The sequence below is a fragment of the Poecile atricapillus genome, chromosome 12, assembly GCF_030490865.1.
Source record: "Poecile atricapillus isolate bPoeAtr1 chromosome 12, bPoeAtr1.hap1, whole genome shotgun sequence".
Lineage (NCBI taxonomy): Eukaryota > Metazoa > Chordata > Aves > Passeriformes > Paridae > Poecile > Poecile atricapillus.
The window spans coordinates 12461404-12487211 of NC_081260.1; the positions used below are offsets into that span (position 1 = coordinate 12461404).

General features: G+C 44.9%; 1 protein-coding gene across 3 annotated transcripts; it reads right to left on the minus strand.

Moving 5' to 3' along the window:
* Window positions 1-13534: 13534 nt before the first annotated feature.
* On the minus strand, window positions 13535-17089 carry AGTR2 (angiotensin II receptor type 2). 3 transcript variants are annotated; one of them, XM_058847885.1, is made up of 2 exons: window positions 16892-17089; window positions 13535-15202 (listed from the first exon to the last, which is right to left on the minus strand). In XM_058847885.1, exon 2 carries the CDS (start codon window positions 15127-15129, stop codon window positions 14011-14013), a length of 1119 nt encoding a protein of 372 aa, XP_058703868.1. In that variant the 5' UTR covers window positions 15130-15202; window positions 16892-17089; the 3' UTR covers window positions 13535-14010. The 3 variants fall into 3 exon arrangements, with proteins under 3 accessions (XP_058703868.1, XP_058703866.1, XP_058703867.1); XM_058847883.1 differs by having other exon boundaries at window positions 13535-15253; XM_058847884.1 differs by lacking the exon at window positions 16892-17089 and adding an exon at window positions 16704-16823 and having other exon boundaries at window positions 13535-15253.
* Between the last annotated feature and the right edge of the window lie 8719 nt (window positions 17090-25808).

The window sequence follows — 25808 nt, forward strand, 5'->3', positions numbered from 1 at the left end:
AGGGGAATGACTATAGCTCTACAGCCCTTGAAGACAAGAAATCTGAACTGCAGGCAGCCTCTCAGGAGCTGACAGCAGACAGATAGACTGGGGAGGAGTACCAACAATGCAAGAAACTGCTTAATCTGTCATTAAATTATCATTCTATCACAGGGTGCAATTAAGTCTTAGGACAGTGTAGGGCTATACTTGTGTAGGGGAAAGGGGTGATTTTCTCCCTCCCAAAATTCATGTGCACATTCCTCAGCTCCACTGACCTCACTGAAAGGGTGGAGAAAAGTGAGGAGGACTTCACCAAAAGATAGAGGTGTTCCTGCAGTAGAGAAAGAGTAAGGGCAAGACTGAGACTTCTTCCTTCTTCCAGGCCCCTATCCCACCATATTCACCCTCTGTTAGGATTCTCCTCTGGCCCTGCATTTCAGGAAAGTTAAAACCCCAAGCCTGCCTCCACCTGGAGCCCACCCACACTGGCTGCATGTGAAGCCTTGTGCCTGTGGTACAGTTCTGAGTGAGTTCCCAGAGTGTAAAGGCAGGGGCAGCTCCCCACTGCAGTGAGAAGAGCACAGACAGCTTTCCTCCTGCGTAAGAAAGTCCTTCCCTCAAAGGCTTCTCCCCTCAAACTGATCAACTGAGAAACCCCTGGGAGCTTCCTTGACTCGTACATGGATGTAGTTGGGAAAAACGTTCCCACTCACGTGGGGCTGGTCTGGAAGCTGAGCAGAATGGTGCCTGATTTCCCAACACCAGTTCAGTTCTCACGTGGTGCTGGAGACCTGCCTGCTCAGCACCCTGCCACAGCCTGGCACCAGCTGCACAGGGCCACCCTCCCCAGCACGGAACAGCCCCTGGCAGATCTTGGATTTGTAATTCCTTGCCTTGTGGTTACTCTGTGCTCCAGCTGGACCTTCCCAAGGTAGTCCTGCCCCAGAGAAGGAGCAAAACTCTTGCTCAATAGGGAGAGGTTTGTGTGTGAGACAAAGCTTCCAAGGCATTGGAAGGAAACCAGGAATGCTTTGGTTGCCAGATTAAAAACAAACACTGAGCTGTCCCTCTACCTCCCTCCACTCAAAGGTAAATACAACAGCAGCCTTTCCCCTCCACACACATCCCATGTGCTCCCAGAAAGTTTCTGTCCCATCCAAACAACAAGTAACAGTAAAACCTCTGACCTGCTGCCTGGTGGGAGAAAAAGGAAGCAATGTCACTGACTTTTTTGAATGGTGTCCCAAGGCACATTACTGAGAATTAGAGAAATACCTGTTTGGAGGATTAATACCTGCAGCAAAAAGGTTAGAGGCTTACATTGAAATAACACCTGACCAGTTCTTCAGGAAGTATTACACAGATTTTTGTGTCATAATTTTTGAGGGTAGCTTTCTGTGTGGTCATGGCAGAGACCCAGAGGAACATTCACAGTTACACCTATACAAATAGTTGCTTTTTATGACTTACAGAAGAAGTTTATCAGGCTGTTTAAAAAAAAAACAAAAAAAGAGCTGACCCACAGAAAGGTATTAGATCAAAAATCTTGGACAAACACCACTATGTTTCCTACATCATGATCAAGAAAAAAAACAAAACACTGAAAGACAATAAGGATGAACTAAAGAAAGATCCTCTGGGGAGGTGTCTTCTTCTCCAGTACAGAGTCTGGGACAAATTTAGAAACAGGCACAGCTACTCAATGGTTGATTTAGTGTTTTCCTTGGATTTTTCTCAGTGCAGTAAAGAAATGTATTTGCTAAAAAGTAGGAAAGTTCTAACTGCAAGCACTTTGTCTTATATACATGTTGAAAGTTGGAGAAAGAGGGTTTGATGCTGGAGGTCAGAGGTAACTTGACAGCCCACCACACCCTTTCTTCTCAAAGAAGATTTACGGGCTTTACTGGTATTACCAAGCATTCCAACTGCAAGAAACTTCATTTTCTGAAGCTGAAATGGAAGAAGAAGCTGAAGGAAAGAAAGAAGCCATATCTCCCCACTTTGTAAATCAAGCAGCAAACTCTAGCAACTGAAGGAAACGATATGTTTGTTTATTTAAAGGAGTACAAGGCAGGACTCCTGTATTATACCCTGTAAAAGTTACATGTGCCATCCCAGCTCTGTTCTCATCATCTGTGTGGTGGGGCTTGAGGGAAGGAAGAGGATGAGGATAACAAATTTGGAAGAAACTCACTGTAAACAACCAACTCTCAGGTCTGACCATATGCAACTTGCTTCACTGAAAGTTAAAATCACTCAGCAAAACATGTTGTTTTTTTTTTTATCAGAGGGAAAACAAAAGTAAAGCTGACTGGTTCTACTGAAACCAAGCAAAGCCAGGAAAAAGAAAGTTACCATGACACAGGAGACAAAAGACAAATAAAATCAGACAGAAAATCTAACTCCAGGTCTGAGGAATGCAGTACTAAAGCTCTGTAATTGCTGTGAACCAAGTAGGAGGATGCATGAGTAGAGATGGGCAGAGATTTGCAAAACAGAAAAGGTAAGCTTGAAAAAGAGGAGTAGAACCAACAAGGGCAAACAGGTTCAGGTATGACCTGACAGCTTTGTTAGGCTGCATAAAAACAAAAGGGAGAAAAGGAAATGCAAAGAAGATTTGGCTGCTTCTGTCTTCCATCAGGAGTTATTGTGGTGTATGATACTAATGGGCAGCATCAGATTTCTCAATATTAGCTTTACTTTGTGTTGCAAATGGCAAAAAAAAAAATCTGATACTATGGTGTTAAACAGAATCTTACAAAAGAATGTTCCCTCTTGGCTGAAATATGCCATTTTCATCTGTGTGTGTTCCTTCTACGTGCAATTTTTATCTGTATTATTTCTTCACTTTTGGAAAGTTAAGACATTAGTACCAGGGAATTTTGAAGCTTATCAGAAAAGCTCTAGAGCATTCCTTCAGTTCTTGTATCTTAGGGGTTTAAGAACATTTCCTCAGTTGCACAAGACAGAAAACACTGGAGGATTCTGCAGGCAGAAATTAGAGCTGCTGATAAATCTACCACATGGTATTTATTTACTCAAGTAATTACTTTGCTTCAGATAGGAAAGAGAGCAGCTTTTGTAAAGGTACCAGAGAGAGATATGGCAAATTTTGTTCTTGTGACCATACATGTAGGAAAGAGAACAGCACTGCTCAGCTGCAGCCCCAAAGGTCGCCAGAGGAGGGACTGCTCACTGCAGAGTCAAACACACCGTTCGTAAACTCTGATTATAGCACATTATTCCTGGACTGTGTTTCGGAAGGGGACACAAAGATAAAGTCTGCTGCTCCCTTCAAAGCCAACAAACCTCCAACAAGATTTCCTAACAGATAAAGATCATCAGCGAACAATTTGTTTACCTGAAGTATATTGGCCTCAATGTAGAGAATATTTTTCTTCTCCATGATCAACCCAACTGGTTTGTAAATAATACTGGTATCAGTGGCTGATGGGTGGAGGCAGCGCTGTGTAGACATAGAAGGATCAGCAGTGGTGCCTGTGACACCTTTTGACACCTTTTGAGTGTGTGAGTTTGCGTGTGCAGATCTTGTCACATGCACTTTTGTTTTCAGCATGCTCAAATCACGTTCTATCACACACGTCATGGTTTTCCAGTCTGATGGAAAACACAGCTCTGTGGTTTGGCGTCTCTTGCCCATGATCCCTGCAGATTGGTGGACTACTACAAAGAAGAATTATAAAAAAATAGCCTTGTAGTAATTTCTCAGTCTTGCGCTTTCATAAGATTTATTTTTTTTAGGATTCCTATATCCAAACAGTTCGAAAAATGCAACCTGGCTGAAGTAGGACTGTGCAGGAGATAAGAGTAGTTAATTATAAACATTATAAACATCCCTCTTATCTTAAAATCTTGGAATTTCAGATATTAGACAGACATAGTGAAACCCTTAAGCTCCCACTAGCCTATGTGAGCTGTCCTCTTCAAGAATAGAACACGTATCCAAGAGCAGACCTGGGATAGACTTGATATCATGGGCCAGATAAGTGGGAGGCATTAAATCCCAGCTCCAAGGACTTCTATCCTTATTAACTTTTGACCAATTTTGGTTTTTATTTGTTGTAATCTGTTTTGCTCTGGAATTTCTTTATTACCCACATAGATGCCAGACTGAGTTAGAGCTTCTGTCAAAATATGTAAAGGAGCTGGAACTGCCACATGAAACTGCTACACTTTCCAAACATAATAAATAATTCACTTAGGAATAAAATTGTATTCATATTTGTGGGTTTTGTCACATTGAGTTCTCTAAATATAGCTTTTTCTCTGAAGTTATGCAAGGTAAAAAAAGTATTATTATTTTTACTATTTTATTGCTATTGGTATTTATTACCATCTAATCTGGTACAGAGCAATTTATGCCTGCAGCAAAATGCTTCAAACACAGAACAAGGCTGATTTCATCATTATGTAATCTTACATGTAATCTTATCTTCTGACTTACCCTTTACTTCTAAGTAATTTTTTTTTTTTTTTTGAGAAGCCTTGTACAACATAACCCCATTCTTATTATAGCTACAAATTAAACTGATCTACTGGAATTCCATGTCACCAGGGCATGCACTGATGACATGTGCAGTCCCATCATGGCATTCCCTGTGCTCCCAGAAATTACTAAAGCTTTGATGTGCATAGTGAATATTTGTAGGGAAGAGGTATTTTCATGATGCTGTTTGCATAAACTGATACGGGCTCAAGTGCACAGAGACACTGACTTTGGGCACCTCCATTTCTGGATGTTTCAGAGAAGATACTTAGGACCTCATCTGGAAAGTACTAAACTTACAGAAGGTTCCAACCATCGGTGACTGATGAGTGAAACCAAGCACCAAAATATGACAAATCTAAAATTTAAGAACTTTGTTTCAGCCACCTTTTTGGAAAAACACTGTGGCTCGGAAGGAGACATGAAAAAGTGCTTTCTCTCCTCTCAAGGAAATTATTTCATGTTGTGTAGATGATTCATTTCAGAAAAAAACGGGGATTTCCCTGTTACCCTGAACTCTATCCAGCAGATTCACCTTTGAAAGCAAAGGGTGTCACTGAAACTCTGATTGAACTAAAGCATGCAATACCAGTATTTAACAGAGATGCCTGATACATGCCTTGGGGGATTATTCATGCCATCTGCCTTAGTTATCCAAGTATGATAAGCACAGTCTCCCAGGAGAACATTTCCTAGTGCAGACAATGCATGAAAAGCCAGGTATCTCCAGAAGACACCCAAGAGACCTTAGGTCAAAACCCCATCAGTTTAGACCCTCCTCCAAACATACCAGCACCCTCATGCTCTCATAAAAGTCAGTGCAGAAAGAGGAGCAATGCCAGCAAGTAATTCAGATTTATAACAAACTGCAGGGGTGCCTTTTTCGACACTGAATATAAAGCAAGACAGAGATCCTGAAGTGCCAGGGGTGTTTCTGCAGCTCAGAGGGATTTTCTGTGGTGGCCCAGCAGCTGGTCTGGCACCAGCAGTTGAAGTTCATGAACATCTCTCTCACTGCCCTGCACCCCTGGCTCAGCTGTGACAGAGTTCTGTGGGCAGTGGGGTGTTCACAAATGTGTTGGTTTCATTTCCAGAGTGGGACTGTTTTCTGAGTGCTACACTGAGCTTTCAGGAGCTTAAAGACTCAGTTTTTATGACAAGCAGTAGATCCACCTGTAAAACAGACATACTGAATTTTTAAAGTATGGCTAATTGAGATCTGATTTTTAATGTCTAACAATCTTGTTATTTTAAAAAAAAGCTTTCCACAAATTGCATTATTATTGTGTTGAAGTTGTTTTCATACCTTCCAAGCAGATAGTCTTCTACAGCAATCCATAATTCGGCACTAGGTGGCCTCTTTCTTCTTTCAGAGAAGGTCTGATACATCATTATATCACCTAACGACTTAACCAAAAGTAAAAACGTTAGGCAAATCTAGAGAACTTTGTTCAGTGGGATTTTAAGACAAATATTGCAAAACTGCTCATTGTTTCCTAACTGAAATGCATTCACTGTAGCTCAGAATACAGAACTGATTATCTGTAACTTGGCTTGCAGCCTGAGCCTTGAGCAATGTTTTACCCACACAGCTTCCTAGGAGGTACACATAGTATTTTGTTCCTGAAAAAAAAGCCCAAAAACACAATGTGCCTTCATCCAACTCATAGATGTGAGAGCATACAGAGGGGAAGAGGATGTGAAGATAAAATAATTACACTTTTCTACTCTGCTTAGGTTTTGCCAGGTGAGATCCAAAATAGCAGTCAGAGCTTCACCTCCCCTTCCTGGAACAAAGATCAGGCACTCCAAGAGCTGTGCTGCTTCTGCCAAGTGGTCTGCAAAAGCACAAAACTCTGATGAACCATGGAACATTTAAGAGACTCATGGAAGGTAAAAAAATCTAATGGGACTGAGGTTTCTAATGCAGAGACAGAATAATTGTTTAATTGGAGCATTTAGCTTCCTTGAAGAGGCTAACAAGGAAATGAGCATTGCCTACAGCAAGAGAGCACTCTGGCAAAATGGCCTCAGGAAAGGGGTTCTTAATTTGCCTTTCAGAATTTCCCAACCACCAAAAGCACAATCACTTCATTGCAAAATCACTGTGCTTCTGCAGGATAAGCCTTGTGCTAAACAAATGCTTGTAGCAGTATGTGTGATTAGGTGAGATCATACGAGGAAATAAAATATGTTTTGCCATGGTGTGGCAGAACAGCAACTTCCTCCACCAGCTGAAATGGGATAATTTGTTTACAGAGCAGGTAAATGCTTCTTGCTAGGCAAAGAATGAAGACTGGAGCCTGTAGAGCTAGTAAATGTGAGCCAGCAAAAGGGTGATTTATGAAAGGCTGCTTCTCTGGGGAGTTCTATGGACATCCCCATGAAAAGGAAAGTAGTGACTTCTTTTGGTCACCACATGAAGGAGAACACGTGGCTGTCTGTCCCTGCTGTGCTGCTCTGCCTCTGACTTAATGCCTCTGCTCTGTTGGAGTATTCTTCTTCTCAAACAAGTAACAGAAAGGTTTAAAACCCCAGTGAAGAGAGATTTCCTCTGTGTATTTTCATTAATTATTTGGTCTGAGACAGAAAGGCAGCAAGGCCAAAGGAAATGCTCTGTATGACAGCTTTTGGTGTCAACGGCCAGCATTGCCCTAGTTTGAGTTCAGCTGGTCTGAACACTTTTGCAGTAATGTTACAACAAAGATTATAGGACAGGCACAGGTGGCATCATGAAGATATCAAAGATTTATGACAGGATCTACAGCAGGAGGGAGCTCTGGGATCAACCTCTCAATTCTTCATGTGTCTCCAACCACATCTAACTCGGGTCACTGGGCCTCATGGTCCCAGTGTCAAAACAAGTCCTCAGCACTGCCACCCGCCCTGCCACCCAAGGAAAACCTGAGAACATTCCTCTGTAATTATTCAGAGGCTTTCAACAGACCCTCAGTGCTGAATCCACCCTGTTCATTCCACATGAATCTCTGGCATTTTTTAAAAGGTGGGTTTTGTTTTTTGATGGCATGCCTCATAAGTCTTGCTTAATCCAAGTGCTGTCTTTGCAATCAACAAGTACATAATTTCCCACCCAGCTTGGGTATGGATAAAATCTCCTCCTGCCTTCAGCATGAAGACTGCTCTGGGTACTACTACAGCTGAATTAGCTACAGGGTAGCCCAACATTAACAACTTCTTGTTTCCATTACCTATTTGTGTTCCCCACTCATCCTAAAGTTACCTGCAAAGTATCAAACCTCAGAATAAAAACAGCTAGAAAAGCAGCTTGTTGTGCCATAGTTGGGATTCATGTTTGACTCAGAGCTGAAGGAATAAACATTCCTGACTCCTATTGGTAATTTCTTTTTCGGGTGTTCCAGTGGGTGAAAGAAAAATCTCTTTGCATTCCTGCAGGGGAGGAAGATCAACATAAAATCAGATGAAATACTGTCAGATCCCAGGCTGAGTGCCAGTGATGTCCACAGGATTTTACCCAGTTAATACAGCATATTCAGTGTCATACTATAAAGTCTTTTTTACTTAGACTTGTCCTTGAAAACAACTCCCTTGGGTTGCATAATTTCCCTAGTAAAAGCCCATATATACTGAACTACAGCAGTCTATTAGCACAGATTTAAAAGAAAAAGGGATCTTTTCACTACTAAACATGTCGATTACATTACGAAGTCTGTCTTGGTCTAGAAGTGCATTCTTATGCAGACCTTTGTCAAACATTTTTACTGCACACTGAATGCACACAGAGGAATCCTTCTGCAAAGAAACACAATCACTTTGAAGAACAAATTCACTGTACTTACCTAACAGCCTTTCAGAATTTCCCAACCACTGAAATGCTGAGCAGCATTACTAACAGCAGACAGCTAATACAGCAAAACAAGGACACTCAGCAGTTTATGATAAGAAGGGGTTCATAATCACTACAGTAGAAATATGTAGAGAGAGACAAATTGCAGAGTCCTTCTCTTGGAAGAAGCCTGGCTGTGATTAGTGGAGGTGTTTGCAGGGAGAGATGGAGCACATCAGTGTCATAAGATCTATTTCACTATATGTAAAACTCCTCAAAGCACTCACCAGAGCAAGTCAAAAACCACAAAATAATGCTGCTCAGCATCTCCTGAGAAAACTTACTGTGCTCCCCTGCAAGTGAAGGCCCTAAATAGCTGTATGTCACATAAACATCACCTCTTGGAGTGCTCCATTTTCTCCAGAGACTGGGTACTTGCTACATATTTTCCTCCCTGCCATGACACAGCTGCATGCCTAGCACACGCTGTACTCATCATTTTCACTTTCCTGTCATTGCAAAAGAGCTCATGTTTGGATGCTGTCCTGGCTGGTCCTGCAGATGTTTTGCTGTGCTTGTTAAGGGAAGCTGTGCTTTGGGCATGGCACTGCGCCCTGGCTTGGGGGGCATCCCAAAGTGCCTGGGGCTGGGTTGGCTGACAGCACAAAGGGCCAAGTTTAGGGCAAGACAAGTTACTTCAGAGTTCAGTCCCATGCCTCCAGCACAGCAAACACCTCTACATGCATGTACTTCCTCCACAATGAATGAGCTGCAATGTGTGTGGGCAGACAGATTGAAAGCACTACCTCAGAGGCATCACCAGGGAATGCAGAAGACACAGTAAAACCCAAGATTAACACTAATAATTAAATGCTGGTTCTGTCTCCTCATGGATATATTATATGAACATAACATCTTTTTATTCCATTGCATACAAGCTCTCCCACACATCGTTCAAGAGTAATTGCATCTCATATATCCAATACATCTCTGTCTTAATGCATTTAATGATTATACCATTTCCCTTCCTGTTAGAAATGTTTCCTACAGTTGGTGCAAGGTAAGTGTGATTTCTAGAGACAGCTTTGTCTCTTCCATTTTAGCTGTCTGTCATGTAGAGTTGACAGCTATGTTGGGTAAGTCACATTTGCACTATTGCAGTTGTTGATTTTTTTACTTAAATTTACAATACTAGAAGCCAAAATTCAGACTGGATTCTGGCTTCCCATAATTGCTTGTCTTACAGGGATGAAGCAGATTTGTGATTTTATGTTTGCTTTCTCAGAAGAGCTGCTGGTTTTCAGATGGGGATAGGGGGCAAGTTCAGATGTACCTCATGGCAGGGAAATTACTGTCATTGTGCTCATCCACTTCCATATCCCTCTGCTTTGTCCCTGTGAAGTGCTTTGAGGATTAACTGAGTTCTATCTGGAGCTTACGCTGTCAAATCCAGGCTCTGCCTCAGCTGAAGAGGAAGTGGAAAGTAAACATTTGAAAGAGGCAATGAGAGAGGTTGCTCCCTATCCTGGGACACTCCACTCCAGCACCCCACTGTTTTCAATAAACAACTCTCAATTTTGACCCCTTTTTATTATTATTTTTTCTTCCCCATTTTGGTTCTAATGAAACCTGGCAAACAGGAGGGAGCCTCCTCTCTCACAGGTACCTCACTGGATGCTCTGCCACAACCATAGCAACAAGCTGACCACGGCACCCAAACCAGAGGATGTTGAAGACAGCAGCCTGGGCTCCGTCTGTAGACAGATATCTGGTAAGACAAAGCCATGGGACACTGAAAACCCTTCCTGGCAGAGCCTGTGGGCCACAGGAACAAGCCCCTCTCTGTTGCAGCTGGCTGGATCCTGCAGCAGCAGATGTGAGGAAAGCACATCCCAGGACCTTGGGGAACGGAGCAGCCCTTCCCAACAACAGCAGTGATTTTCCTCCATGGGAAGGAGATTTCAGGTGAGATCAGCAAGCCTGCCAGCCTTGGAGCAAAGGCTTCCAGACCACCTCAATCCCCACACTTCAGGTTTCCTGCATTCCTGCCAGGACCATGCAGAATATCCCAAAGGCCTCATTTTCATAGGGAAACACGAGCAGTTCAGTTGCTCCGTGGCACCTCCTCACCCCTCAGCCAGGACAAGGAGAGGTGTTGTGAAGGGAAGCCACGCTGTGGCTGTCGGCTGCAGAGTGGCAAGATGATATTCCTGCTCAGAATCTGGCAGGAACAGGGACAAGTGTGCTGAGTGGGTGCCAGCACAAGATTCAGGCTGTGTTGACTTCTCAGGGAGAACATGCTGTACCAAACATTTCTTATTGTATATCTTACATAAACAAAACATTCAGCTCACCACCCAGCACTAGCTCATAATAAAAAAAGCCAGTGCCTTTCTCTGCTGTGGACATTGAAGTTGTGTAGTCAAGTCAGCTCAGGGATACACACAGGATGCTCAAAGTCTGAGTCTGAGCAATCATTTAAGCTGGGAGCAATCAACTAGAGCTAAAAAAGGAAGCCACAAACACGTTTTGCTGAGCAAATACATCAGAGACAGACTGACCCATGTAGGAAACCATCCCTTCCATCTCTCACTGGGGAAAGACCATCTGACAGGTCCTGAAGTGCTCCATGACATTCCCCTCTCCAAAAACATTGGAATTTCCATATGGTACATCACAAAACACCCCTTCAACAGCAGGCTTTCCTCTCCAAACACATTGCTGCACCGCAGAAGAGCAAAAACCCAGTGGCTGCTCATAAATTCATCTTTCTGCACTTGCAGAGTGGTGACCTGAAGCGACCACACACTCTCCCAAAAGGACTCCCAAAGTCCTGCCAAAGCTGTGCCAATGGCTGTAGTGTCCCAAAGTCCAGATGGGTGCTGTGGGACGGCCAGGCTGACCTGAGCAGGTCCCAGGCTTGCACACCCCACAAAAGGGCTGCAGGACTCCTGCCTTGCAGAGGGGTCTGCATTTTTTAGGAGACCTTAAGGCAACGCAGTGCGTGCAAAGGACCAGGGTGGGAGACACATTGGGGTCAGGCTGGCAGAAGTTGCAGCCCTGTTCAACTATCGGAATAATTTCCAAACATCAGCAAAATTTTCTCTTGAAAGGAAGAAAGAAGCTTCTAAATTGCAAGGAAAAGCAACCTGATTAAATTTCCATCCACATTCTTTTTGCTGAAAACCACGAAAAAATAAAAACAATATGCAGAAACTGTGAAATCCCCCCCCACACACATTTACTGTTAAAAGTCCCTCAAAAATCTCATGAGAACTTGAGTATGATGGAAGAAATTCTTAGACCCAAACATTAATCAGTTTGCTCTAAAAATAAAGCAAAATCCTTGATAAAGCACCTCCCCTGTTTCCTCCCTCTTGAGACAGAGTTTTTGGGATGTTTGTTTAACCACACTGCTCAAATTCATGACCTATTAGAGGTACAAGGCAGATCTAGCAAACAAAAATGTCACACTGGGGTCACTCAGTTTGTCACTCTTGCAGAATATGACCTTCAGGGTAGACCTCTTTTGAAACTGCATTTTGAAAGAAAGAATTTTCCTCCCCTCTGAGTTCACCTCACATTTAATACTCTTTTTTTGTTTCCCTGTTTCTAGGAAAGCGATACTGGGTGCAGCTGCCTCAGCCCCTGTAGGTGGCTATCAATCCCTGCCCTCCAGCAGCCAAACATGAGTTTGTCCCACAACAGTGGGAGATGCTGCATTGGGAAAGCTTTATTCTCATTTTCTCCAGGCTCTCACAGCTGTAAATGCAACTGGATTTCAGATTCCAACTGGATATCAGCCTAAGTCTGCACACCAGGCAAAAGGCATGATCCTTGTTAAATGCTGTTGGTTTTTTTGCAGGTCCAACTTGCCATGCAGAGAATGTGCAGCCTGTGCCTCCTCTCAGGACAGGTACAGCTGCAGCACGGGTACCATGGAGGTCAGAATGTGCAGGTTTTGTTTTGAGTCTCCAAAGACATCAATTAGTGTCCCACTTGTGTTCATTACTGACCTGTATTGCAGCAAAGGTACAAAGCTTCCACAACCTCTTATTACCGCTCTGAGTTTGCTGCCTTGAACACCTGGTGATTTTCTAAGTGTGCTGGTTTGTTTTGCTGTAGCACAACAGTGTTGCTGTCCTCATTGCTAAGCAATTAACAGTTTGTCCTTCCAGAAGTATCCAACGCCCCAGACACTATTAGCTCCTCGGAACATTTTCAACAAAAACATTCCAGGGGAGCTGCATTAGTAGCTCTGCCACTTTCAGGGATAAGCATCTCTCCAGGCACATGCCTCACTACAGAACACCAGAGTAGGACAGGAAGAGGGGGTTACTTATGGTCAGGCCCTGTTCTTCCAAGTTCTGCTTAAACTTTTCATTTCACATCCCTCTGAGACTGGCACATTTCTTGTATAATCCAGTGAAGAAACTTACCCCTACCCTACCAGAGAAGTGAACCTGCACCAGGTTCCCAGGGCTTCCAGCCAGTTGGGGCTTCCAGGGAGGCTGGCTTGACCCCTGGATCAAAACTGTGAATGCAAGCCTCAAGAGTAACCCATTGGAGACAATTCCCTGAAAACAGTGATCTTTTGGTCACTCAAACTGGGGAAAACCTGTAGGCAATGGAAAAAGGTGCTAACAGACCCCTCTTTTAGACTGAGCCTATCAAAGGGTCCAAGAGGACCAGTATCTCTCCAGCAAAATAAAATTTCAAATAAACATCAAGACCAACCTCAAAACAGAATCAGTACTTCCCAAATGCCTTTTTTCTCATTCATTCTCTTAGTTAAAATGAGTAAACTCACACCATGGTTTTGCTTCTGGGTGACAAGACAGAGTCACTCAGGATTTTCTGTATGCACTACTCCAAATTTACATTAGTAATTGACATTTAAAATGGAAAAGGTCCACACAACGAGCAAGTCCTTGCCACGAAGGCTGCTGGACAGTGTGTGGGGCTCAGCATGCCCACGTAGCAGTGGGACACTGCATGTTCACTTCCTGCAGCATTTTTGTCACAAGTGACCACACAGAATCAAAGAAAGGGCCATCGGGCCTAGGGACACGTTACCTGCTATGGGAAAGGAATAAAAACGTGCACTTTGTGGTTTTACTTTCCCACACAAATACCCTCCCACCTTCAGCAGTCTGCAGAACCATGTCTCCACACATTCCCAGGATCCCAGGCTGAAGCAAGATGGAAGTATATTTGATGCATTTTGCATACATCTCTAGCCATTTATTTAAAAAAATTAAAATATACAAAATGAATGTCAAAATATTTTCTTACAGGTAGGTACAGAAGTATCTGCACTGCTTTATTTACACATTCTCTAGTGAGAATATATTTTAGAAAATCAGTTTAGGGTGTAATATTCAGCACCTATGCAATTATAGCTATGGTGTAATGGTCCTTCAGTATATTTAGACTTCTTGTGTTACACTTAACACTCGCCTGATCTCAGCCACACAAAAAACTGATATTTAAGATGCCATCAATATAGTTATTTGTCAGAACCATCCCTCTGTGTAAAAATTGAGCTCTTGTTGTGAAAAGGAAGGAGGAATAAATCCCCATGTATGACAAAAACAGATTCTCCTTCAAACAGCTGGTGAATGATGGGCACAAAACAAAGGGAGGAGGAGAGAGGAATGTCACCACTGCAGGGACATCCAGCTGCACTGACATCACCCTACATCATGCCCAGTGCCTACAGGAAAGACTCAGGTTCCCCCTCTTTGCCCATGGGGGTTTCAGCATCTCTGAAGCAGCTGCCCCTCCTCGCAGAGGAGCTTTCCCGATGGCTGTTGAGCTGATAAACTCTTCTCTTGAACAGGCGGTGGAGCTTCTCCTGGAACTGGTTGCCGATGAAGCAGTACAGCAGGGGGTTGATGCAGCTGTTGGCGAAGGCCATGCAGATGCTGAAGGGCAGCGCCGTGTCGATGACCCCCATCACCTCACAGCTGTTAATGATGTCCATGTGAGACAGAGCGTTCAAAAACGTCAAAACGTGGAATGGCAGCCAGGAAAGCAGGAAGGCCATGACAACAGCAGCCACCAGCTTGAGGACTTTGTCCCTCTTCTGCCTGCTTTTCCCAAACTCCTGCGCTCTAAGCAAGTGCCTCCTGATCCAGATGTAGCAGGTGGTGATCACTGCCAAGGGGATGAAGAAGCCCAGGGTGTTTTTCAGGAAGGCAGTAGCCACGGACCATTTTGCATAGTTCTCATAAGGAAAGGCCATAATGCAAGCATTGACCTCCAAGCTTTCAACATAGTAAGTGTCTCGGAAATAAAAAGTTGGGAGGGAGGACAAACAGGCGAGGCCCCACACAACCAATGCCACAAAATAAGCTTGTTGTGGAGTTCTCCTCTGGGAGTGAATAGGATGGACAATGGCGTGGTACCGGTCCACGCTCATGCATGTGATGAAAAAAATACTTGCAAACATATTGAGACACAGGACAGAGCTGGAGATCTTGCACATGAGAGACCCGAAGAGCCAGTTGTATCCCTGTGCGTAGTAGGTGGCCCAGAAGGGCAGGGTGGCCAGGCACAGCAGGTCAGCCATAGCCAGGTTGAAAATGTAGATATTAGCAACTGTCTTGGGGCCAGTGTGACGACAGAGCACCACCACCACCACACTGTTGCCAACCAAGCCAAGGACAAAAACCGCAGAGAAGAGGGCTGGAATTAGTGAAAACTGATAATCTGAAGAGGTAAGAGGGCAGAGAGGGGATGAGTCTGACGCAGCTGATGAGTTTGTCAGGGCTGTAGATAGGACTTGGAGGCTTTCCCTGGTGGTGACAACCAGGGAGTAGTTGTTCTGCATGATGGTGCTGGTGGAAAGGGAGTTTCTTCAGGAAATTCATGGGCTGGCAGCACTTTCCTATCACATCGCTCACCTGCAGATCAGGAACCGTGTGTTAGATGTGTGCTCCGCAGCTGTCTCAGCTCTGAAATCACACAGACACAATAAAATAAAAACCACTGGAAGTTATATCAGTAAGCTGAGTGCTGAAATACCAGGCAGCCCTGCTGAACTCCTTACCTCCATCCCACTGACAGGACACAATTAGCCCTAGGGAGGTCACAGCACTTTTTAATTAGCCTGGCAGAGAAGAGAGCAGCTGGGGTTTATCTGTGATTACAGATGGTGCTTTCTGTGGCCAGCAGAGCAGAAGGATTATGGACTCAGGAGCTGGAGACGCTTTGGGAACTTCTGTGACCCAAAGGCCATGCTGAAGCTCCTCATGATCCTTTTCCCAGTTTTCTCATGCTATTTCCAGCACTCTGAGCAGTTAAAATAATATAAAAAGGCAGCACTCAAGAGTGGAGATCAGGTAGGTCACACCTGAGGGTCTCCTGGGACTCCACAGGCATGAAAGCAGCCTTTTAACAGGACTATTAGGAAAGCAAGCTGTGATTTTATTTATTTATTTTTTTTTTTTTAAATTCACAGAGCTGGACACAAAAACACTGAAGGATCTTTGCAAAATGTCATTCACTGTCAGTGTACTTCTGAAACATATCTGCATCTCCTTCCCTCATGACAGTTTTAATCAGAACACTAAAAGAGAGAATTTCAATATAGACACAAGCAATAAACTCAGTCCTTGCAGGCACTGGATTTAACAGTACAATGTGCCATTCATTTAGAAATATCAGGACTGGATTTCAGTAGGTGAAAATGTAGCTATGAAACAGCTAAAATAAGAGAGTTATTTTATAGGTCTGTCTTTGTTGCATTTCAACAGCTTGTGTCTACAGTCTGAGCAGGACATTTTGCAAACTTAAGACTTTCTAAGTTAATAAAGAAGATACCATACCCAAGTATTTTATTTTACATACGAGAAAGAGGCAATTAATTTTTAATTACGTTTTTGTGGAACCAATCAGGTATTTAAGAATTTTCAAGGAGCTCTAAAAATTACAGAAATTTTCACCAACCCAACAGATTTGGGTAATGGTCTCTCATTTAACAGAAGGCAGCTGATAATTTCAAACACATTTTTCTGTATCAACAGTTTAATGTACAGTAGCTTATAATTTTCTCAGTGCAAAATGTGCAATATACTACTTTGGATATATTGACAAAAAATTAATTTTAAATACATTGTCTCAACAATGAAAATTCAGCAGAGGAATTTCTCCAGAGTGCTGGTATTTAAAGTCACAAATAGTTGATCATATGCCCATGTTCTGTATTCAACCGGGTCCTAAACCAAATGAAAACTTTCTTATTTGGGAACACAAATGTTCAGAGAGGATCTGGAGTCCCATTTCACCTTTAACTCCTATGTCCTGAGCCCTTCACTTTAACATACAGAAGCTGAAATCTCAGAATTAGTCACAAAGCATTACATACCTCACTGACTCCTAGCAGAGGGAGCACCCCATAATTACCTGTACTGCATTACAGAGAACAAGGTTCCATTGACAAACACACTCCCCCACTCTGGTCATGAACAACTGGTGCCTCAGGACCTGCTCTGAGCTACTCGTTCCTTCTCTTACTGCAGGCACAAGACATTCCAGCACAAATTGAATCCAATCAATGGAAATTATATTCCAGCAGCAGATAGAAAACCTACCTCTCAAACCTCACATTCGTCTGGATGTGGCTCTAGAATTCCGTGCTCCTTTTTTCCGTTTTCCATCTGGTGAGTATCGCCACCGGCAATCTGCTCTCTCATATCTTCCCTTTTCCCGCTGGGAGACTTTAACCTACATAACTCAAGAACTGAAATATGAATGCCTGCCAGCTTCTTTTCCTTTTGGAAGCAAAACAGTTTGAGAACCCCCCTTTCCAAGGCCACGTGAGCACATGCAGTAAATCAGGAGAGAGCAACAAGACAGCCAGAAAAAAAAAAAAAGGAAAAAAAAAAAACAACTGAAATGAAGCAAGCAAGAAAAAGGAAATTCACAAAAATATCCCTGTGGTTTTCTGCTGCAGCTCTTGGGCCAGGAGAAAACACCCACACACAGCCCCTCCACGTGCACACACAACATGTGGGAGCCTCCATGAAAGGATCTGTGCATCCTGAGGGATTCCCATGCAGTCCGTGGGGCCCTAGCACTGGCTAATACATTTGAGAATAAAATAGGCTATTAGTCCTGGCAGAACTGACTATAATGTGAACAGAGTGTGGAGGAACATCACTGCATTCACAACAGCATTGCCTGTGTAAGGGGGCTGATCCCATCTCCCAGCTGAAATGGGAAAGCCACTGCCCTGTTCCTTGCAAAGACAGGCACAGTGCTGGGACTGAGGAGGGCAGCAGGACAAATCCACGTGGCTGAGAGCAGGCTTGGTTCTGAGGCTGCACTGGGGTAGGACATGACCAAAACGAGCTTGTACCAACTCCCATTCACACAACACAGAGTTTTTACGTCTGCTCTCCTTCCTTGCATCACATGCTGGGCCTGGCCCCGGCCTCCTCTCCCTGGAAGGAGCTCTAAGGGGCTCCTAGAGGATAAGGATGGGGCAAAGGAAGCACCCATAGGCTTAAACATTTTGTCCTGGTGCCTGAGTGTGATCTCCTCTGCAACAACTGTCCATCTGCTGGGGGCACCTGTGCTGCAGTCCCCAGCAAGGCTTGGTGTGCCAGACAAACACTGGAGTCCCTGCCAGTGATGTGTCCCTGTGCCCCAGGCAGCTGCTGCTGCTGGCTCTCAGTCACTAGCCAGCACTGGACCCAAGCACATCCCATCCTTTGAACACCAGCACAGCCTTGGAGCGAGGGGTATCCACCTGTGGGGGCTTGGGGAATGCCCAGTGCCTGCATTCGCTCCACGACTGTGCAGAGCACCAGAGACAGCAGCAGAGTGACCCAGAGGAGAGATGGAACAGGGAAAACAACCTTTTAACAGCATCTGCAGGGGAGCCAAGGGCTGAGCAGGCTCTGGAGAACAGTCTCACTGGTTTCACCATGGCCCAGCTATGTCTTTTACCAGAAAAAGCTTCAGAGAGTGTTGAAAATCTTATCAGCAAACTCATACATCCATCCCCTGGAGGTGAGTGCTACATTCAAGGCAGAGAAGAGTCCTTGGCAGCTTTTGTCTTTATCTGCCTCACAATTCAAAGTCCAATTCTTAGCATTTTCTGTGCTAAAAGGAGACTGAGTTATTTAAAGAAAGGGAATTCCACACAGCGTTTCTATTTACCACAGTGCAGCGATTTACTGCTTCAAGGACATGATGACAAAGCAGTCGATGGTCAGAACTGTCAGATTGCAAGCACAGAGCCTGTGCTTGGATCAAATACTGGAAGAGAGAGAAAGTCATTATTCCTCCTGCAAAGGAGAAGAGCTGCACCTTTTGCCTCCAATTTCCCCTGTACACACCCTGCCTGGGGTCTGCAGGTCTGCTGACCCACTGGTGAGTGACCTGAGATGTCAGCACTCATTCTGAACCAGATTTATTAATGTTTTTGGGAACAAGATGTGCAGGACACCCTCAGCCAGGAGTCCTTGCTGCTCGTCACACACAAACAACCAGTAAAAGGTTTTCCTCCATTCCTCAGCAGATACCCGGGGAAGGAAAAAAATGCACAAGAATGATTATTTTTCAAAAATAACAAACACTAGTTGTTTAGACTTAAATATAAAGTTTCCCTTTCCATACAACACTTGCTCCTTACAGATTCTAACTGTGTTTATTCTGTTTTGCCTACAAAGCTGAGCTGGAGCAGACAAGAAATGCACCCAGTGCAATGGGGGTCATAGCTCAGGCTGCCCTTTGGCAAATCCTGCTCCCATTCTTTCCCCTGCCAGTGCCCAGTGAATCTGATTCCTTACCTGATCCCAAGTTCTCACTGCAAAGCTTCCTCTCACTAATGTAGAAATCCCTCTCCTATTTCCCCACCATTTCTTTCTTCCTCTATTTCTGAGCATCTTGTATGGCTGTGAAACAGATGCCCAAGTGGTCCATGCACAAAACCACCTTGTGCCATGTAGTGCTGCAGTGGAGCTAATGCCCCCTGAGCTCGTGGGAAGTGTTTTCCACAGCCAGGTTGGTGAATCCACGTCCTGGGGTGACTTTATGATACTGGTATCCCCAGTTGCCTGGTTTATGTTATATACTAAGTTCTGCACCTTTAAAACTGGCTCTGAGAGCAAAATGGGGGGAAGGAGAAGCTGCAGTTTGTGTTGAAAGAAAACATCACTCGCACACATCCCGCTCCTGGACTGTGGTGTCTGCAGCACGGACAGACAGCGGGACAGAGCTTCTCTCTGGCTTTTAGTTAGTTTTAGCCAGCTGAGGCAGAGGAGTTCCCTGGACCTTCTTTTCCTTTTTTCCTGGATCTGTTCAAACCTGCTTTGGACTGAAAAACACCCAGACAAACCCTGGGAGCTCAAGCCCTTGGCCCACCGGGGTCTGGGCCTCGGCACTTTCCAGCACCAGAGGGACTGATAAGAACCTGAGCGAGCCGAGCTACACCACATGAAAAGGACTTTTCTTCCTGGATTTACCATCCCATTGAACAGTGAGAGGTTTTATTGTTTAATATTATTCAATTTCTGTTAAATAAACAGCTTTTTCCACTTCTCTCCAAAGAAATTTCTTTTTTTTTTCCCGGACCAGTTGGGGGGAGGGGTCATTTGAATTTTGTTTTTCCTGAGGGAACCCCCATTTGGAGTTTTTCTCCCAAATTTGCCCTAAACTAGGACAATCCAGCACATGGAACTGCTGCAGCAGAGCCCAGCAGCCCAGAATCCAGCTCAGCACAGGGCAGAGCTTTTTCACTGCTCATCTGGCTGCAAAGTTACAAAAGCTGCAAGTTTTCAAAGCAAGACCTGTTTGATTTTAAATTAGTAGAAGCTTGAGGTTTCTGGGCATTGGATGTTGGGAGGGATGTTAAGTATGTCTTTTACACCAATTAAAAAATAACCACAGTACAAGAGGAGCAAGAAATTTGCTGCAGGCTCACATACAGCCCTTAGGTTTGTCTTTCTATCTTCAAGCCTGTGCACCTAAAGAGGTCAAAAGGTCACCAGAAGTGTTTAAAAAAATCCAAAACCAAACCCAAAAAACCCCAAACCACCACCACACATAATTCAAATAGAAACTTCTGACCAACTGTACAAATTCAAAGGATCCATGCAGTCCAAGTCCTAGGTGTTGGATTTTGCAGGGTAGTGCTGCTGCTGTCAGGGGTGGAATATTCCAAACAAGCAGCCTGTCTAACTGTGCCAGCAGGGTGTCAGAGCCACCTCTTGAGGCTGAACCTCGCCAGCCTGCCAAAGGCTCAAAGTAATGTGAGATCCAGATGCAAACTGTATTCATGAGCTTGATTTGTTCCTTTTGGAGAAAGCAAGAGGGGAAAAAATATCTTTTATAAATGTGCTCACCAGGATGCATAACACAACATAGATCACTGTGGCTGTGTTTGGTGTTGATTTACAGCAGGACCCCTGATTCCCTGGACCCAGGGCTGGCAGCAGGAGCTGGGGATCCAGCATGTTATGCCAGGGCAATGATGATTTTCATCATGCCAGACCCTGGGATTAGCTGGGTTGGATGGAGCATGGTGCTAATAATGCCAGGATTGCAGGTTTGATCCCTGAATGGGCTGGAAGAGCTGGGCTTGATGATCCTTGTGGGTCCCTTCCAACTCAGAATATTCTGTGATGCTGGGGTGTGCTGTGCCAAACAACAGGCCTTCTGCACACTTTCCAAAACCATCCTGCCTGCAGCTGGGTTCCCCCAGCATTCCATAAACTTTTCTAAGCATTCCACCTTTCTGCATTTGTTTGTTTAAGGGTTTCTTCAGGGATTCATTGCTCAGTCCTGCAAGTAAGATTGGAAAATCTACTTCACCCTTCCCCAGCCCCAGAGCACTCCTTCAGAGAAAGCTGATTATTGCTTCCTTTCTGGGCACTCAGGGAAGGGAGCAGTTGTGAGCAGTGACCTTGAAGGCTGAAGGCCAAGGCAGTGAGTCCTATTCCCATCCAGCATCCATGGTTCTTGCTGGGTCAGTTCTGGGTCTTAGCACTGTCTCATGAACCTCTGAAGCATGATCAGTTCTGGCAGTGGGTGTCTGCAAACCCAGTGTTTTGGCCAAGAGGGAGAACTGCCAGCATTCTCAAAGGCAAGACCTTGGTCAGTGTTTCACTCTCCCTGCTGGAGTCATGATTTCACGTGTAAGAACTGAGCAGGCCTGGGGAAAGTGCTGCTTTTTCACTTCCCAGCAGCACAGCAGTGAACACAAGGGCCACCCAGACAGGGCCCATCAGACACTCTGAGAGTATCTTGTCCCATTGAACAGACCTTCTGTGCCAGAAGAGGTCAGTTTTGGAGCAGTTCACTAACTGTGACAGAGGCATTTGGGAGGGAAAGGGAAAGGGAAGGATGCCACTTCCACCCCCCAGCATGCAGAAAACTTATCCAAAGCATTTATTTTATGAGAGATGTTTGTGTCCAGCCAATAGCACTGCCAAGATTGAGGTTATCCTCCATGACATTGTTTGTTCAAATTATTGGCTGTAAGCGTTTTACAAGCTACCAAAAATAGTAAAGAAAACAAGCACATCGATGATTTGGAAAACAAGCTGCACCCGCTGCTGTTAAAGGCAGGGAGTGCATGCACACCTTGGCCCCGCTGCCTGTTCTTGGGGCATGCCTGCACTTGAAGGCAGCAGGACTTGGTCAAAACTCCATTCCTGAGTGCTGCACAGCTCCCAGCCATGCCCCCAACACAGATAAACCACCAGACTCCAGGGCTTGCCAAAAACAGGCACGAAGCCTTAATGGCCATAGCAGCGTCCATGGCAAAGCACAGCATCTCAGCAACTGAGATCACAACAGGAACCCACAGCCAGCTTTCATAATTTATCATCACAGGTAATTTTCTCCTGCTCACTGCTCTCAAACCAGTTGCTGAGATGAGTAGCAGAAGTCAAGTCACTGATGCCCTTTGCTTGTGTGAGAGAGTTCCCTCCTGTGTAACTTCTGCTTTATTTGTACTAACACAGGTATATATAGCCTAGCATTTAAAGGATGTGGGAGAATGCTTCACATTTCTTTTTAGGGTCTCAAGGTGATATTTAGGAAGAGTTAGGACTCTGGAAAGTTTTATAGAGTTACAGAGCACCCAAAGGGTCTCTTTCCAGAGATCTTTTAAAAATAAAAATCTTCCTTCCTTTGCTATTTTGAACTATAACCACTACAAACAGCTTTCCCACTTTTTAAGTGTTTTTACTAGAAATTTCTCTTAGAATACTGATACACATGAAAGAGAGTTCACCAGCTAGATAAAGCTTTGGGTGTGTCATATTATTCCTGACATTTGCATACTCCACCTTATTTGATAAATCTTTTAACCAACGAAGCTATTAAGTGATTCTACTCATTCTATCTTTTCCCAACAAAAAGTTTAAAGAAAGTAAACCTTGCTCTTTTAACTTATTAGACCAGCAGGACCATCCCAAAATAGATGTTTTGACTGCTGCCTCAATCTTCTAAAGAGAATTCATCTCCTTAAAACCTACAGAATTAGGCAAGGCTCTTGACATCAGCTACAAACCATTTCTGAAGGGGATGTGCTGGGCTATAAATCCCAGATGTCAGATAAATCAGTGACTGAAAAAAAGACAAAAACACAACTGTGGTCATGTGGTGGGTGGAACACATTTTAACAGAAGACTTGCAGTGGTTCAGCTTTTCCATTAAAGCCGGGTGGATGAGCCACCTCAGCCAAAACACATGATGCACTCCAGAAACCCTCCAAGCAGATGGAGCGAGGCAATCAAAATCCCTGCACGTGGAGCACAAAGAGTTGAGCCTGGAGAAGAGAACCCAAGAGCAGGATGCTAATATTTGAACAGATCATAAAGGGAAAGTTTGTTAAAAAGCTGGGTAGAGAAAAAGCTCCTGTGTCAGTTCTCAAGGAGCATGTCCTTACCTTGTCTCTGCAGCACTTGGCGTGGCAATGACTGCAGTAGAGATGCTGAGGAGCTGGACAGGCAATGCTCAGCACTTCTTGCACAGGAGCACTGGGCACTGCAGCACACACAGGACATTCCTGTGGCCACTCTCTTGGACCAGCACTCAGCCCCCAGCAAAGGTTTAGCTCTCCGTGATGCTGCTGTTGGCATACCTGCATTGCTCCCACCCCAAGGGCAGCTGAAACCAGGGCTGACATCGGTAAGTTCAGGCAGCCACAGCCAAGAACCTGGCAAGGCAGCTGCCACCCCACCTCTGTGCTTTGTGGAATCTTTACAGGGAGAAACTGGAATTGCCAAACCTCTGACAAAGTGTAAAAATCTGGTCACTTTGATACTTATGGGTTTCCTTGGCCCTATAGGCTCTAAAGCAAGGAAACACTCTGCAGCTGTGTGGTCCTGTTCCACCACAGTGTTTTAGTTCAGTTGCAACATTTGGCAGCAAAGAGCTCCAAGAGCTGCATGCTTTTGGTCTGAAAATTTCCAGTATGAAACCAAGGAAAGCTACAGAGGGCACTGGGCTTAACTAAGAGCTAGAACATGGTAACACTGCTGGAATTACAACCAGAATTACAACCAGAAATAAAGCCCGTGTAGAATAAAAGGGACACCAGTGCAAGAGATCCATCTTTTTCAGCCTGAGCTACACAGTTCAGCTAAAGGCAAGAGCATTCCCAGGCACACAGTGCAGCTCACTTGTCCTGCAAAGAGATCAGCAGAAACTTGTTTCTTTCATAGGGTAGCACTGACAAAGTCACAGAGTGGTGGATATTCCTAGCTGTGCTGCATCAGGAGGCAAGAGAAGCCGTGGAGATCCCAGCAGCAGGACACCCCCAGAAGGTGATGTCCTCAAAGGAGCAGTCCCAGCTGAGCCAGGAATACAGAAAAAAATTCACCCACCAAAACCTTTGGCGTGACCCCAGACACGATCAGCTGGATGGGGTGAGCAGTGCATATTTCCACTTTCCTGGGCTCCCAGGACCAGCCCCTGGGCACAGTGCCAGCACTGCTGCTCTTGGTGGAAACCAGATTTTGGCCCTCAATAACACTGCACCAAAGCCTGTCTAACTGAATAAATGATGTTGTTTACAGCTGGAAGATGGTCTCCATTACACAACATGATCATCCTGGCCAAGCTTCCAGGGCGAAGCTGTTCTTCAGGGGTTTATTGCTTGAACAAATGAAGAAGAAAACAGAACTAGCTGGAGCAAACATAGCAATTTAACAGCACAGGAAACATAATCTGCTTCTGCTGAGAACACAACTGAGCTGCAAACTTATCCAGGTCACACCTACTGTTGGGCATACTTGGGGGTTTAGCCACTGTCTGGAGAGAGCTGGCAGAACAGGGGAGAGAAAGAAAGGCCAATCTGTAAAACATGAAAAAGAACAAAGTTGAGACAGACCAAAAAATTAAGAATGAGGAAATGCACTGGAAGGCAGAGGGCTGACAAAAGATGCTTCAAGCACATCAGAACACATGAGAAATCCAACAGAGAGAAGTGGAAAAGAAAAATTAAAAGGGTGACAAAAAACAAGAGCAGCAATTGTGTCACTGGCTGCCCTAATGACACATCAGCTGCAAGCCCTGGGTCTGGTCCTCTTGCAGAATGATCAGTCTGGAGATTGCTGATCCCTGGCTGTCGAGTTCATCAATGAGGCCCCCAAATGCACTTTCCCTTTGCACTGTGGATATAGGATAAAAAACAGGGCAGGGGAAAGGACACAGATTTTTAAGGACCCTAAAGTTCAGCTCCAGTTGCTCAGTGGCATTTCAGACCTGCTGGAGACAGGCAGTGCCCAGGGAAGGACAGTGAGCCCTTGGGGTGCTCCATGTTTCAGCTCAGGGTTCATCTTTCACCACTCATAAATGGCTCAGGGCTTATCCCAAGAAGAGGCACTGCCAGGACACAGCACTCCCCTGTGCTTTCCCAGCTGCCAGAGGATGAGAGGCTTGCACAGCTCCTGGCAGTCTCCCATGTCACTGCAGGGGAGCCCCAGGCTGTGCTCAGGGCTCGGTCACAGCTGCATTTCCCTGAGCCTGAGCCCAGGGCACCTGTCACTGTGTGCAGCCACACTGGGGCGAGCACCCTCACTTCACACCTGGATGGTACTGCTGCCTTCCACTGCCTTTGCTGAAGCTCTACCAGGAGAAAATGACAAAAATTCCTCCAGAAGTATTTTTTGAGCCAACTACCAAGCAGACCCTGAGAAAGGTGATAGCCCATGAGCAGGAACCTCTCCCAGACAGCTGCCAGAGGAAGTCTGTTACCTGTTGCTGTTTGCAGAGGGCAGGAGGTGGGAAAAACCACTATCAGAGCATGATGCTGGGCTGAGAAGCCTCCCTGCCTCTCAGGGCAGTGCTTAATCAGCTTTGACGTGCCTAAACGCTTAATCCCCACAGGGCTGCAGCAGGAAGAACCAGCTGATTTATTTTCACTGTGCACAGTCCAACCAACCCTGCCATGCCTGCAGCTCACCTGCCCAAAAGGTACATGCTCTTTTTCTTGCCTCCTTCTCTACTGTCCATCAGGTATTAGATGCTGTGGCTGATGTGTGGCTGGTC

What these genes read in the sequence shown, in the direction of transcription:
- AGTR2 (XM_058847885.1), bottom strand. Translation starts at nt 15,129, where the DNA reads ATGCAGAACAACTACTCCCTGGTTGTCACCACCAGGGAAAGCCTCCAA.